At 49.4% G+C, this 13,206-nt stretch overlaps 5 protein-coding genes and 1 long non-coding RNA gene across 6 annotated transcripts; 3 read left to right on the top strand and 3 right to left on the bottom strand.

Annotated features, from left to right (window-relative positions):
* The first annotated feature begins 2,629 nt into the window (after window positions 1-2,629).
* On the top strand, window positions 2,630-3,696 carry LOC127059132 (histone H4). Its single transcript, XM_050970029.1, has one exon. It carries the CDS (start codon window positions 2,838-2,840, stop codon window positions 3,147-3,149), a length of 312 nt encoding a protein of 103 aa, XP_050825986.1. The 5' UTR covers window positions 2,630-2,837; the 3' UTR covers window positions 3,150-3,696.
* A 174-nt stretch (window positions 3,697-3,870) lies between these two features.
* On the bottom strand, window positions 3,871-4,406 carry LOC103813343 (histone H2A type 2-C). The gene has a single exon (XM_009086595.4). It carries the CDS (start codon window positions 4,372-4,374, stop codon window positions 3,985-3,987), a length of 390 nt encoding a protein of 129 aa, XP_009084843.1. The 5' UTR covers window positions 4,375-4,406; the 3' UTR covers window positions 3,871-3,984.
* Window positions 4,407-5,678: 1,272 nt separating this feature from the next.
* LOC127059129 (histone H3) lies at window positions 5,679-6,281 on the top strand. Its single transcript, XM_050970022.1, has one exon. The coding sequence runs from the start codon at window positions 5,703-5,705 to the stop codon at window positions 6,111-6,113; it is 411 nt and encodes a 136-aa protein (XP_050825979.1). The 5' UTR covers window positions 5,679-5,702; the 3' UTR covers window positions 6,114-6,281.
* A 591-nt stretch (window positions 6,282-6,872) lies between these two features.
* LOC127059131 (histone H2A type 2-C) lies at window positions 6,873-7,854 on the top strand. The gene has a single exon (XM_050970025.1). It carries the CDS (start codon window positions 6,964-6,966, stop codon window positions 7,351-7,353), a length of 390 nt encoding a protein of 129 aa, XP_050825982.1. The 5' UTR covers window positions 6,873-6,963; the 3' UTR covers window positions 7,354-7,854.
* Window positions 7,855-8,072: 218 nt separating this feature from the next.
* On the bottom strand, window positions 8,073-9,037 carry LOC103813352 (histone H4). The gene has a single exon (XM_018910042.3). It carries the CDS (start codon window positions 8,497-8,499, stop codon window positions 8,188-8,190), a length of 312 nt encoding a protein of 103 aa, XP_018765587.1. The 5' UTR covers window positions 8,500-9,037; the 3' UTR covers window positions 8,073-8,187.
* A 1,842-nt stretch (window positions 9,038-10,879) lies between these two features.
* Window positions 10,880-12,171, bottom strand: LOC127059134 (uncharacterized). The gene is made up of 2 exons (XR_007776604.1): window positions 12,008-12,171; window positions 10,880-11,002 (listed from the first exon to the last, which is right to left on the bottom strand). It is a non-coding gene; the product is annotated as an uncharacterized LOC127059134 (long non-coding RNA).
* Window positions 12,172-13,206: the final 1,035 nt, after the last annotated feature.

Here is a 13,206-nt window from a genome sequence, read left to right on the forward strand (position 1 = left end):
GACCATGCCTCATTTTCAGGGAATGAAACAATTTTTAAATCACAGAAATTAAAATTCCCACTCTTCAAACACAGTTGGAAACTGTATCACTGTCTTTCAATCTTTGGCCACTGATGCCCTTGAGAGGACAGAAATCCTCTTGCTCAGCATGAAGAAACACAAATGAACTGCAAATTTTTATTCCTTCTTGAGTGGAACACAAGCATTTTCTGACACAGCATAAGACCTAAATCAGCTGCAGGAGCTGGCAAAAAGATGTGAATTGTGAGAAGGGTCATTTATGCTTAGTCAACAGTACAAATCTGGTAATAGGCATGGAATACAAATAGCCAGTTTCAGGTCAGATTCCCAAGGCTGAGTGAAGAATGATGTGATCTACAGTGGTTTTTTAGGAATCATGTTAGAGTTCTTCCCAGAATTGTAGTGGCAGGAGGTGAGTGAGGCCTTCTTGTCTACAACCAGTGATCAGGAATTGCCGTTTGGAAACTCCAGATATAGCACAGGCAGATAAATGTTTTATGCAGTGTAGTGAGGGAAGTCAAGGATGTTTGCAAAATTTTTTTCTTTTTATTCAAATGGCAAAATCAGTTCATGGAGTTTCCCAACTGCATTGATACCAGGTAACTGAATTCCTATTACTGTGTAACAGACCAGAACTCTGGGGGTTACTTTAAATCACATTCCAGGTCTTTCTGCATTGAATGGAATGTCTGCCTGCCTGCTTCAAAACTTACTAAATCCATGTTGTAGTTTTAACTAAAAACATCTTGCATTGTAACATTAAAACATGGGTTTTTATCCCCTTTCAGTTTCTATTAAACTAACTTAAAATATCAATTCTTTCTTCTAAAAAAAGAGACTACATTCCTCCTTCTTTTTTGATGTTTCTCTTGTCTTAATACTGCTGCCTTAAGATCTCTTTACTGAGCATTTACAAAAGAGGAAGATTTATTTTTAACCCAATTATGTAAATTGCAGATGAAAGAAGCAAAGCTTCCAAGAGAACTTTAATGTAGTCTTCAGCCCTTAGAATTTTGAGTAAACACCAAAATTCAAGGAAAAATGTGCCCCTGCTGTTTGCAGTTTTGTGAAGATTTTAACTCTGGCATATAAAAGGAGATTTTCAGGTGGATTTTTCAGCATGCATTGTAGCAGATAACTACAGTAGAGGTAAAGATAACCAGATGGCTTGTGAGTGAAAATATTATTCAAAAAAGTGCTAAATAAAAATACAGTGATCGAGAAACCTTGATTTCCAAGGCTCTGCATATATGTAAACATCTGGGGGCATGGAAAGCCCAGGGCAGCCATTTCACAGCGATTTGTGCTGTTTCCTGTGGCTGGAAGTCATTTTGAGATTCAGTTCACAGCTGACATGCTCACATTTCTCATTTCAGAGCTGGTCCTCCCTGGTGAAATATAGAGGAGGCTACTTAGTGTTTGTAACATACAAATCAAAATATCTTCCACATAAAATAAAAGCTCTGTGCTGATTTTCTGGAAAAAAAACCCAAAAAAACAAAAAAAAAAAAAAAAAAAATCCAAAGACCCCCCCCCCACCCAATGAACAGCAAACCAAGCAGAAAACCAAGCACCACCAAATCCCTCAGAAAAACATACCTACCTGACCTAACAAATCTTATCTAGGAAAACCTTAAGTGGGGAATAAATTAAGAAAAACTATTGGATATTCCTCCAGAATTTTTGCAATTAATGAATGCAATACTTGCCATGGTTAGCCAGTGGCTTCATACATTATTAAGGTTTTCATTATTTTCTAGTATATAGATATATATTCATGTGAAGTGGTGCTTAACAGGGTTCCAGAGTACATGTAGGCCCAAAACATGTATCTAAAAAAGGAGAAAGACTAATGAAGTGGACATACACTTTTCTGGCAATTATTTTCAGAGTAAGCTGTACTTGGTTAAGTTTCTATATAAAGTACTGTCATATAAATTCCTAGTACACAGCATACAGCATAAGAACAAGATATTTATAGGATTTAGTGCTTCTCACAAGGGGAAATGAAAGAAAATCACAATATAATACCTGCCCCCATGCATGAAAAAAATTAGTACTCCCAAAAGGTAGTTTATTTATACACAAAATTGACTGGTAAAAAAATACATATATATGTTGAGCTAGAGGTAAAACAACACAGTGAGGTAGAAAATATTTGTCATAAATCTGAAAGAGAACAACAATAGGAAGACAAAGATATTTTTCTCTTGTGTCATCCGGCAGAAAAAGTGATGTGGCAGAGTTAGAAAGAAATAACATGCTGAGCAGCAGCTGGTAGAAGAGAAAAGGGAGAAATTTAGGAAAATGTCTCCGAACGCTTTTGGCTTTTCGCGAACCCGACACCGGGAAAGCGCAGCGGCAGCACACCCTAAAGGTTCCTGGAGGCGGCAGGGCCGTCCAAGCGCCACGGCAAGGGCGCAGCGGGCTGGAGCCATCCCAGGATCCTGAGCCGGGACACAGCGAGCCCGGACCGACAGCACCTGGGGGACCAGACAGAACTTTGTAGACGGCTCCGGGGCCGTCACCGCCCGGAGAGGACGAAGGAGGGAAAAGCAGCTCGGGGGAGCCGAGGGGCTGGAGGACTGGGAGAGAGGCGGGGGAGGGGGGCAGGGCCGGAGGCGGGCACAGGCGCGGGGAAAGGAGCGGGGCCCCGGGGCGGAGCCTGGGGCGGCCCAAGGGGCGGAGGCGCAGCCCTGCCCCCTCCGCCGGGCCCGCCCCTGCTCCCAACCAGGTCGGACCCAACCATATAAAGGCGCTGAGCGAGCGGCGTCGGCTCAGAGCAGCGGAATTGCATCAGTGCTGGTTCTGTAGCCATGTCTGGTCGGGGTAAAGGCGGTAAGGGGCTCGGCAAGGGCGGCGCCAAGCGCCACCGCAAGGTGCTGCGCGACAACATCCAGGGCATCACCAAGCCGGCCATCCGCCGCCTGGCTCGGCGCGGCGGCGTCAAGCGCATCTCGGGGCTGATCTACGAGGAAACTCGCGGCGTGCTGAAGGTGTTCCTGGAGAACGTGATCCGCGACGCTGTCACCTACACGGAGCACGCCAAAAGGAAGACTGTCACAGCCATGGACGTAGTCTACGCTCTCAAGCGCCAAGGTCGCACTCTCTACGGCTTCGGCGGCTAAAGCTTCTCCTTCCTGCCGCACTACTGCCACAAAACCACAAAGGCTCTTTTAAGAGCCACCCACCTATTCCTTTAAAAGAGCTGTCTCGCTTTATGTTTATATATCGTTGATTGCTGTATTTGTCCCTGACTATTTAACGAAGAGCCTGTCTCCCGTTTTCAGTCCTACATCGGGTAGGTCAGGTCCCTGCTTTTCGGAGGCCATTTAGAAAGGATAATTAACACAAAATCCACACAGGACAAGTGCGTCAATTACCCGTCCCTAGGAAAATATGAGCAAACTGCGATATGCCCAATGATCTCCACAAGGCACCGCAGCATTCTTTTCCATATTCCCTACCCGTCACTCAAAGGCACCTGCAGAACCAACTGCAGCGCCTCTAGTAGAGACACCCTGGAGCAGCCTGTTCGCACTTCCGGGCGCCGCTGCAGCCCACGAGAGCGCGGGCCCGCGGCCACGGACGGTTCGGCGCCCGCGCCATTTCCAAAAGCCCGCGCAAACCACGATTGGCCCCGGGACATTTCCCGCTCCCCTCGGCCCGCGCCCATCCTATCCCAGCACAGCGGCTCCCTGCGCGTCAGGAACAGAGCCATGCCCCTCGATCCTGAACCATAAACACAGCCCGCCACAAATAGCCCAGGCTAAATACAAACAACTCACGCCAAACACACACACAGAGCCCGAAACACACAGGCACCCTTGCGTTCCCTTTGCTTCCCTTTCCACTAGCACCCCGACCGGAGCAGCATTTCAAGCTCTTTCTCGAGACTGTGGGTGGCTCTGAAAAGAGCCTTTGGGGTTCGCTTCGGGGCTCCGGACGCTTCCGCAGCCCGCTTTACTTGCTCTTGGCTTTGTGACTCTCCGTCTTCTTGGGCAGCAGCACGGCCTGGATGTTGGGCAGCACGCCGCCCTGCGCGATCGTCACCTTGCCCAGCAGCTTGTTGAGCTCCTCGTCGTTGCGGATGGCCAGCTGCAGGTGGCGGGGGATGATGCGCGTCTTCTTGTTGTCGCGGGCCGCGTTGCCCGCCAGCTCCAGGATCTCGGCCGTCAGGTACTCCAGCACGGCCGCCAGGTACACCGGCGCGCCGGCGCCCACGCGCTCCGCGTAGTTGCCCTTGCGCAGCAGCCGGTGCACGCGGCCCACGGGGAACTGCAGCCCGGCCCGCGACGAGCGCGACTTGGCCTTGGCGCGCGCCTTGCCGCCCTGCTTCCCGCGCCCCGACATCGTCTCTCGCTCCTCGTTAGCTCGGCACACAAACTCCCACCGATACCTACAAGCAACACCGCCAACACAGCCGCCCTCAGCCCTCAGCCTTTATATCCCCTCCCTGCGCGCGACCGCCGCCTCCTCATAGGCCGAGGCCCACTCTCGGCACACGCGCTGCCCAATGGCGCAGCGAATCTCACGCTGACCAATCGCGACGGGCGCAGCGCCCAGAGCCTCCGCTCGTCCCCCTCCGCCCGGCCAATCACGAGTCGCGGTGGGCGGGCCTCGGCTCGCGCGGCCCCTCCGACGGGAACCGCCGCTCCCGCCCGGAACGGCGGCACCGCGCTGCCCCGTCCCGCTCCGCGTTCGCTCTCTGCCCTGTGCTAGGGCTCATCTAAAGCCGCCGGCCTGCACAGTACGGACTGGGGGGCCGAGTCAAGGACGTAAAGAGGAAAGGGGAGACCCTGCGGCGGGGTCCGTGAGGGGAGAAATGGGAACGCAGGGGACACGTACGGTCTGGCAAAGGACCATTGTCCTGCCACATTTTTTGTGGAACCTCATTTCAACAGAAACTCTAAACTCAAAACTTATAATGAATGCACACATTTGATTACAAGCTTTGATTCATAGCCATATCTCCTTCTTTCGTAACTGCTTAATAAAGTTTGTGTATCAGTGTATCACCACACAGAACTGAAAGCTATAAAAGTTTTAAATTCTTGGGCTAAAATGACTTTGTTTAATATCATTTTATTTTTTCCTTTCAAGTAGACATTTTCAGCTACTATTTTTTCCATAATTTTGCAGAATTTTGTGACAGTTTAAGGTATCTAAATAATCTAAAATATTTAAATAATGAAAGTAATATCTAATACTTCAAAATACACACACTTTAAAGGTAATTTTTGTCCTTGTTAACACTGCATTAATATATCCAAGAAAATAAAAGGGAAACTTCAACACTTAAAGGATGGCAAAGTGAATTTATAAGCAAGATGCAATTGTAAACTTGTCTAGAGAAAGAAAAGTTTAAAGGCTTCCGTGGTTTAGTACTCAAGGCAATTTTTGTCAGTTAATAACAACACCAAGTCTTAGAAATTTCGCAAACTAAAATACCATACATTACCGCCTCTTACAAGAACACTAAATACTTACTAAGGATGCAGCCTGTAAAAGATAGGCGGTGTCTGCTAAGGGCGGGAATTTTAAAATTTGAATCAACCAATGAAACTCAGCCTGCACCCGTCTGCCTATCAGAGAATGACCAGTCCTATAAATACTCCCCGAATTGATTCAGGCGTTTATTACAGTGCTTGGTCCGCACTCAACCCTTCGTATCGGCAGCGATGGCGCGCACGAAGCAGACAGCGCGGAAGTCGACGGGCGGCAAGGCGCCCCGCAAGCAGCTGGCCACCAAGGCTGCCCGCAAGAGCGCGCCGGCCACGGGCGGTGTCAAGAAGCCGCACCGCTACCGGCCCGGCACGGTGGCGCTGCGCGAGATCCGGCGCTACCAGAAGTCCACGGAGCTGCTGATCCGCAAGCTGCCCTTCCAGCGGCTGGTGCGCGAGATCGCGCAGGACTTCAAGACCGACCTGCGCTTCCAGAGCTCGGCCGTCATGGCGCTGCAGGAGGCCAGCGAGGCCTACCTGGTGGGGCTCTTCGAGGACACCAACCTGTGCGCCATCCACGCCAAGCGTGTCACCATCATGCCCAAGGACATCCAGCTGGCCCGCCGCATCCGCGGAGAGCGCGCCTAAGCCTTGCCCGAACTTTAACGCCTGTTTTTAGAAAAGGTATTTAAATCAACACAAAGGCTCTTTTAAGAGCCACCACAAACACAATCAAAAGAGCTGTTACACTGTAAGGCTTTTCAATATGTTCACTAACTATAAAATCCCACAGAATTAATACAATTATCGATAGAAGGGAGAAGTAGTGTGATTTATGTATCTAGGTTCTGGGATACAAGCGCTAGAGGGATGTGATTTTCCGATGCGGGGAAGTGTATGATGTGTTACAAGCTGGAAAGAAGGATCAAAACGGTTAAAATCGTGCGAAACCGCGGGTAAAAAAACCTGAGGAACAAAGGGAAATTCACTTCCCTCTCAGTGCCTGCGTGTCCCTTGCGTCCCCCTTTTCCCCCTCACGGACCCCGCCGCAGGGTCTCCCCTTTCCTCTTTACGTCCTTGACTCGGCCCCCCAGTCCGTACTGTGCAGGCCGGCGGCTTTAGATGAGCCCTAGCACAGGGCAGAGAGCGAACGCGGAGCGGGACGGGGCAGCGCGGTGCCGCCGTTCCGGGCGGGAGCGGCGGTTCCCGTCGGAGGGGCCGCGCGAGCCGAGGCCCGCCCACCTCGACTCGTGATTGGCCGGGCGGAGGGGGACGAGCGGAGGCTCTGGGCGCTGCGCCCGTCGCGATTGGTCAGCGTGAGATTCGCTGCGCCATTGGGCAGCGCGTGTGCCGAGAGTGGGCCTCGGCCTATGAGGAGGCGGCGGTCGCGCGCAGGGAGGGGATATAAAGGCTGAGGGCTGAGGGCGGCTGTGTCGGCGGCGTTGCTTGTAGGTGTCGGTGGGAGTTTGTGTGCCGAGCTAACGAGGAGCGAGAGACGATGTCGGGGCGCGGGAAGCAGGGCGGCAAGGCGCGCGCCAAGGCCAAGTCGCGCTCGTCGCGGGCCGGGCTGCAGTTCCCCGTGGGCCGCGTGCACCGGCTGCTGCGCAAGGGCAACTACGCGGAGCGCGTGGGCGCCGGCGCGCCGGTGTACCTGGCGGCCGTGCTGGAGTACCTGACGGCCGAGATCCTGGAGCTGGCGGGCAACGCGGCCCGCGACAACAAGAAGACGCGCATCATCCCGCGCCACCTGCAGCTGGCCATCCGCAACGACGAGGAGCTCAACAAGCTGCTGGGCAAGGTGACGATCGCGCAGGGCGGCGTGCTGCCCAACATCCAGGCCGTGCTGCTGCCCAAGAAGACGGAGAGTCACAAAGCCAAGAGCAAGTAAAGCGGGCTGCGGAAGCGTCCGGAGCCCCGAAGCGAACCCCAAAGGCTCTTTTCAGAGCCACCCACAGTCTCGAGAAAGAGCTTGAAATGCTGCTCCGGTCGGGGTGCTGGTGGAAAGGGAAGCAAAGGGAACGCAAGGGTGGCTGTGTGTTTCGGGCTCTGTGTGTGTGTCGTGTGTTGTTTGTATTTAGCCTGGGCTAGTTGTGGCGGGCTGTGTGTTCATGGTTCAGGATCGAGGGGCATGGCTCTGCTCATGACGCGCAAGGAGCCGCTGTGCTGGGATAGGATGGGCGCGGGCCGAGGGGAGCGGGAAATGTCCCGGGGCCAATCGTGGTTTGCGCGGGCTTTTGGAAATGGCGCGGGCGCCGAACCGTCCGTGGCCGCGGGCCCGCGCTCTCGTGGGCTGCAGCGGCGCCCGGAAGTGCGAACAGGCTGCTCCAGGGTGTCTCTACTAGAGGCGCTGCAGTTGGTTCTGCAGGTGCCTTTGAGTGACGGGTAGGGAATATGGAAAAGAATGCTGCGGTGCCTTGTGGAGATCATTGGGCATATCGCAGTTTGCTCATATTTTCCTAGGGACGGGTAATTGACGCACTTGTCCTGTGTGGATTTTGTGTTAATTATCCTTTCTAAATGGCCTCCGAAAAACAGCGACCTGACCTACCCGATGTAGGACTGAAAACGGGAGACAGGCTCTTCGTTAAATAAGTCAGGGACAAATACAGCAATAAACGATATATAAACATAAAGCGAGACAGCTCTTTTAAAGGAATAGGTGGGTGGCTCTTAAAAGAGCCTTTGTGGTTTTGTGGCAGTAGTGCGGCAGGAAGGAGACGCTTTAGCCGCCGAAGCCGTAGAGAGTGCGACCCTGGCGCTTAAGGGCGTAGACTACGTCCATGGCTGTAACAGTCTTCCTCTTGGCGTGCTCCGTGTAGGTGACAGCGTCGCGGATCACGTTCTCCAGGAACACCTTCAGCACACCGCGAGTTTCCTCGTAGATCAGCCCCGAGATGCGCTTAACGCCGCCGCGCCGAGCCAGGCGGCGGATGGCCGGCTTGGTGATGCCCTGGATGTTGTCGCGCAGCACCTTGCGGTGGCGCTTGGCGCCGCCCTTGCCGAGCCCCTTACCGCCTTTACCCCGACCAGACATGGCTACAGAAACAGCACTGATGCAATTCCGCTGCTCTGAGCCGACGCCGCTCGCTCAGCGCCTTTATATGGTTGGGTCCGACCTGGTTGGGAGCAGGGGCGGGCCCGGCGGAGGGGGCAGGGCTGCGCCTCCGCCCCTTGGGCCGCCCCAGGCTCCGCCCCGGGGCCCCGCTCCTTTCCCCGCGCCTGTGCCCGCCTCCGGCCCTGCCCCCCTCCCCCGCCTCTCTCCCAGTCCTCCAGCCCCTCGGCTCCCCCGAGCCGCTTTTCCCTGCTTTTCCCCCTGCTGTCGTGGCGAGAACGCAGTACCTTTTCTTTGTTTTTTTTCCCTGCGCAGGGACGCGGCGGTCTTTTGGCCGCTGCGCACGGCCTTTATGGTCGTGTCGTGACCGTAACTTTTCACTGCTGGGCATTCGATATATTGCGAACCACCTAATATATAATAAATGCAATAATTTCTTATATAATAAACCACCTGATATATAAGAAATATAATAAGAAATATAAGAACTCTTCGATCCGTTTCAGGAGTTTAGCTTAGTATTTGTCTTATATACCATGAAGCATGAGGAAAATTATGCCTAAGTTTTCACCTTAGACCAGAAGTAAACGTTTGGTTTTCTCAAAACTGCCTGTGTCTGACTCTCAGAGTATGGTATCAGCAGTGAATCTGCACAGGACTTTTTCAGCAGTGAACTGAACACCCTTTATTTTCTCTCTTTGTTGTTTTCTTCACATTAAATTCCAGACATCTTGCTGATAAATAAAAAGCATTATATTTCCAATTGGCTAATTACTTCAACTGGATTCAAATTTTAAATGTATGTCAAATGCAAAACAAAATGACAGTGCCAACTGTGTTCCTGTGTACCCCCATGTTTTCAAAGATTTGGCACAATTCTGAGTGGATACTCATTCCTCCATGTTTTTCTTTCACAAGGGAATGTTGCAAATGATGACATTTCTCTTTGTTGTTTTGGTATAACTGCAAGACTCTGAAAATAAGTCATTATGACTTTCCAGTCCATGCCTCATTTCTGTTGGCTATGCCTGCAGTCCTCCATTTGCAGTTCAGGACCCACTGGCTCTACGGGATTAACATAATTCCAATATGGAGAATATGCCTGAGCTTATCATGGCCAAATACACCCATTATTACTCACACTGAGACAGAAAAAAGTCCTTGAAAGAAAATGGCTCAGAAAGATCTCTGTGAACTCTGGCAACCCTTTTTTTCATTGACTCTGCCTTTTTTTTCTGCCTTAGTCACAGTGACTCCAGCAGGGTAAGTCTGAAAAAATGAGGGGTCTAAAAATATAATCGTGAAGTAATTGTTCCACAGCATCTTTCAGCTCAGATATTTTATATAAGAATGTCTCAGCCTGGCCCTGAAGACCTGTGGTTCCTTTTAATCTCTTCTTTTATGTGACTTGCCATTCCCTCTGTATCACATGTATTATCTTCATCTCTGCAGCTACTGGGTAGGGTATTCAGTTCACTCTCTTAGCTGGTGGGCATTTTCTTCCATTTCATGCATGTTTTCCAGCAGCATTTTATAACTCAGGCAGACACTGAGGACAGCTAACCCCGTGTTAATGGAATTCTCCACAAGGACAGGGATTCAGTCCATGGAGTATACGTGCCTATCACTCATCTGTCCACCCACCACCCCCACTCACCTGTTCCTCAACCCTTTGATTTGTAATGCTAAAGCAATTCCCAAAGCATGAAAAGTTTTGTCTAGAGAAAGTGACTGCTACCCACAAAGAAGAAATTCCATCTGCAGCTCCCTAATTCATCCCTGTCCTAAGACATCCCCTCTTGACTCAGTGAGTCTCCAGCCTACAAAGCACTTAAATCTAAAGGACCACTTTGATGAGATTATCAGCTACCGCTCTTACCCTCTTTATTTACTAGCCTCTGTCACAGCTTGGTATTGGTCCACAAAGAAGTTTCCTGTTAGTTACTCATTTCTTCAAGCATTAAAATTATGTCTCCAGCATGCAATTCAAAGGGAGCAGAATCTCAAGGCTGTCCTGCTCATAGCACCCATTAATTTCTCCCCACTCTTGGATCCCTGCTGATATTACTAACTTAAGAAACAAGTTCTACTACTGCACTGTGTATTCTTTTGACCTCTCTCACACTTAAAACTTTTGTGTTCCCAATACTAGCCTAACAGAGCTTGTGTGTCCCTCAAGTTTGAAGGGACCATAACCAGATGATCCTACTACCCAAGGGGAAGGTAGGAAAAAAAAAAAATACAACACAAAAGACCCAAACAAAACCACAAACTAAAGGTAAGACCATTCACCATGTAGGGAAAATAAACACATGTGGTAAAATGAAAATTATAAAAATGTAAACCCAAACAGACTTGGAGATTAAGAATCCATCTTTACTTTTATTAGTGTCAAATGCAAACAAAAATTCCTGTCTTCATCCCCTGGTGTGGCTGACATTGATAATCCTTGAAAACCTTTCTATGCAGTCAAGCACACCAAGGCCTAAAGAACTGATAAAACAAGAAAAGATTGTAATTTTTCCTCCATTTTAGTTTTGGTTCTATTTATTTTCTTTCTTTTTTTTTTTTTTTCCTAGCAAATTTTTTAATAAAAAGACCATGCCTTAGATTTGGCAATTAACATTGGAATTACTCAAAAGTTCACCTGACTTATCACCAACCCCTTCCTCAACAGCTTTGAGTAATTTCAGCTGTTAAGTTTGCTTGTGCATGTCTCACTGCAGCCAGAGCAAACCCAAACCCTAGCAGGTTTCTCTTTACTCAGCACTTCCATACAGCTGGATTGTCTGCTGCTCAGTGCTGGCCTTCTCTGCAAGTCTTGCTAACCACACAATTAAATGTCACTTGTTACAAACTACTAACCTCAAACAGCATACAAAAGTTATTGCTAATCTATTCCCTATTTCAAAACCAAATCAACAAAATCTTGATGGCATTTTCAGTTCCAAAGCAAAAAATCCAAAACAAACAGACATACAAACAAACCTGTGCCAGACAGAACAATATTTAGTTTTAATAGTCATTATGGAAGCCAATTTTTTCTGGGACCAAGGCAATTTGCAGTCAAAACAGATGAAATATATTCTTCCTGAGTGTGCCCAAACCATATATATATAGTCTTAGGGGCCTCTGAAGGCAGATTCCTGACTTCCTAACTGTATGACAGCAGAGGTGACAAGTTGCTGACCTCATTAATATATCAGGGGGAAATTCAGGCCCCAGCCAGCCCTTCCAGTGCCCCTGGCAATCTGGACAACATACTGACCTGAGATAGTGCTACTCTGGCACCAGACCATGGGCTGCACAGCTGCAAAGCATGCACTGTGAAAACATGAACTATAGCACAACACTTCCACAGTGAACAACTCTGCAAAACCTCCTTGTTCCCTTCTGTGGGAAAACAGCCCATGCAGCAAGCTCCAAATGCTAACTTGCAATACTCCTGCTCTAGAGAGATGGCCCAAACAGCCTTGTCTAGAGCCAGTACCTGCTTCACCTTCACACCTCTGGTGAGTAACAGGAAGGCAGCACCACTTAGGGAGAGCAGCTTTCCATGGTGTGTTACACAGGGCTCTGGCTCTTTGCCTGCTTTGTGCCTGGGTGCCACTGTCAGTGCCTGTGAGGCAAAAAATGAGTTGTCTGCCAACCCAAATTGACCTGGAAGCGTGTCACATCAGTGTCTGGGGTGTCAGCAGCCAGGAAGATGGCAGATTGCAGACCAGCTGTGCATGCACCACGTGTCCCAGGACACTTTGTCCCTCCATAGGTTCCAAACACGTTTCTGGCTGGAGTGGGAAGAGACATTTAAATTCATCATATTGCTCCATACCAGAAGTCACAGACAGCACTGTCACACAAGCAGGAAAGTGGGGAGGGCAGAAAATCCACAGAAGTGCTGCAGTATTGCAGGGAGGAAGAGTTTGCTGCTGACTAGTCTGAGCAGCCAGGATTCTGTGCTGATGGAGAGGCTGCTGTGGAAGGACAGCGTGGTGTCACCCTTCCTTGGGGGCCTTCACCACTAAATGCAGTCAAAGTGAGACACTCTCCATTCAGGAGGAGACAATTTCTCTGGGGAGACAAAGCTGATGCAGCTTCTGTTAATGCTGTTCGCCTCTCAGGAACAGTTTGTCTAAGGGCCTGAGGTGTCCTCAATCTCCCATTGATGATGACATTCAAACCATGCCAGAGTGGCCCAGAACACAATTTTTCAAGTGGCTCTGATTAGTTTTAGAAGACCAAATTACTCTGAGATAGAAATAATTCTATTATTTGATTTCTGACTGAGGACCTTTTCATTGTGTGTGAAAAAAGTAAAAATGCATTATGCTAATGAACAAACACACAGTAAAGAACAAAGTCCATTTTTTTCATCATTATCTGTTCTCAGAAAGATTTTGGTCCCCTGCATTTTCTCCTGACTTTTTTTTTTTTTTTTTTTTTTTTTTTTTTTTTGCTTTCCCAGGAAGGATTTCCTTCCCAGTGCCTCCCAACTATGGACACATCCAGTTTTCAGACTATAGATTTTCAATTGCCAAATTACATGCCATAGCAATGAAGAAGGGAGGACACAACAGGTGTCCCAACCCTTAACCAAGGGTACAGGGAGGAGTGTACAACATTCCAGGAAGATGAGTCTGTGGGGACAGTCATCCCTTGCCCTACCCTGTTTGTTCTGCTCCCTACAGA

This window comes from Serinus canaria, chromosome 1A (genome assembly GCF_022539315.1).
Source record: "Serinus canaria isolate serCan28SL12 chromosome 1A, serCan2020, whole genome shotgun sequence".
NCBI lineage: Eukaryota > Metazoa > Chordata > Aves > Passeriformes > Fringillidae > Serinus > Serinus canaria.

Bases quoted from the DNA above. Each gene is read 5' to 3' on its own strand.
- LOC127059132 (XM_050970029.1), top strand. From the start codon at position 2,838: ATGTCTGGTCGGGGTAAAGGCGGTAAGGGGCTCGGCAAGGGCGGCGCC.
- LOC103813343 (XM_009086595.4), bottom strand. From the start codon at position 4,374: ATGTCGGGGCGCGGGAAGCAGGGCGGCAAGGCGCGCGCCAAGGCCAAG.
- LOC127059129 (XM_050970022.1), top strand. From the start codon at position 5,703: ATGGCGCGCACGAAGCAGACAGCGCGGAAGTCGACGGGCGGCAAGGCG.
- LOC127059131 (XM_050970025.1), top strand. From the start codon at position 6,964: ATGTCGGGGCGCGGGAAGCAGGGCGGCAAGGCGCGCGCCAAGGCCAAG.
- LOC103813352 (XM_018910042.3), bottom strand. From the start codon at position 8,499: ATGTCTGGTCGGGGTAAAGGCGGTAAGGGGCTCGGCAAGGGCGGCGCC.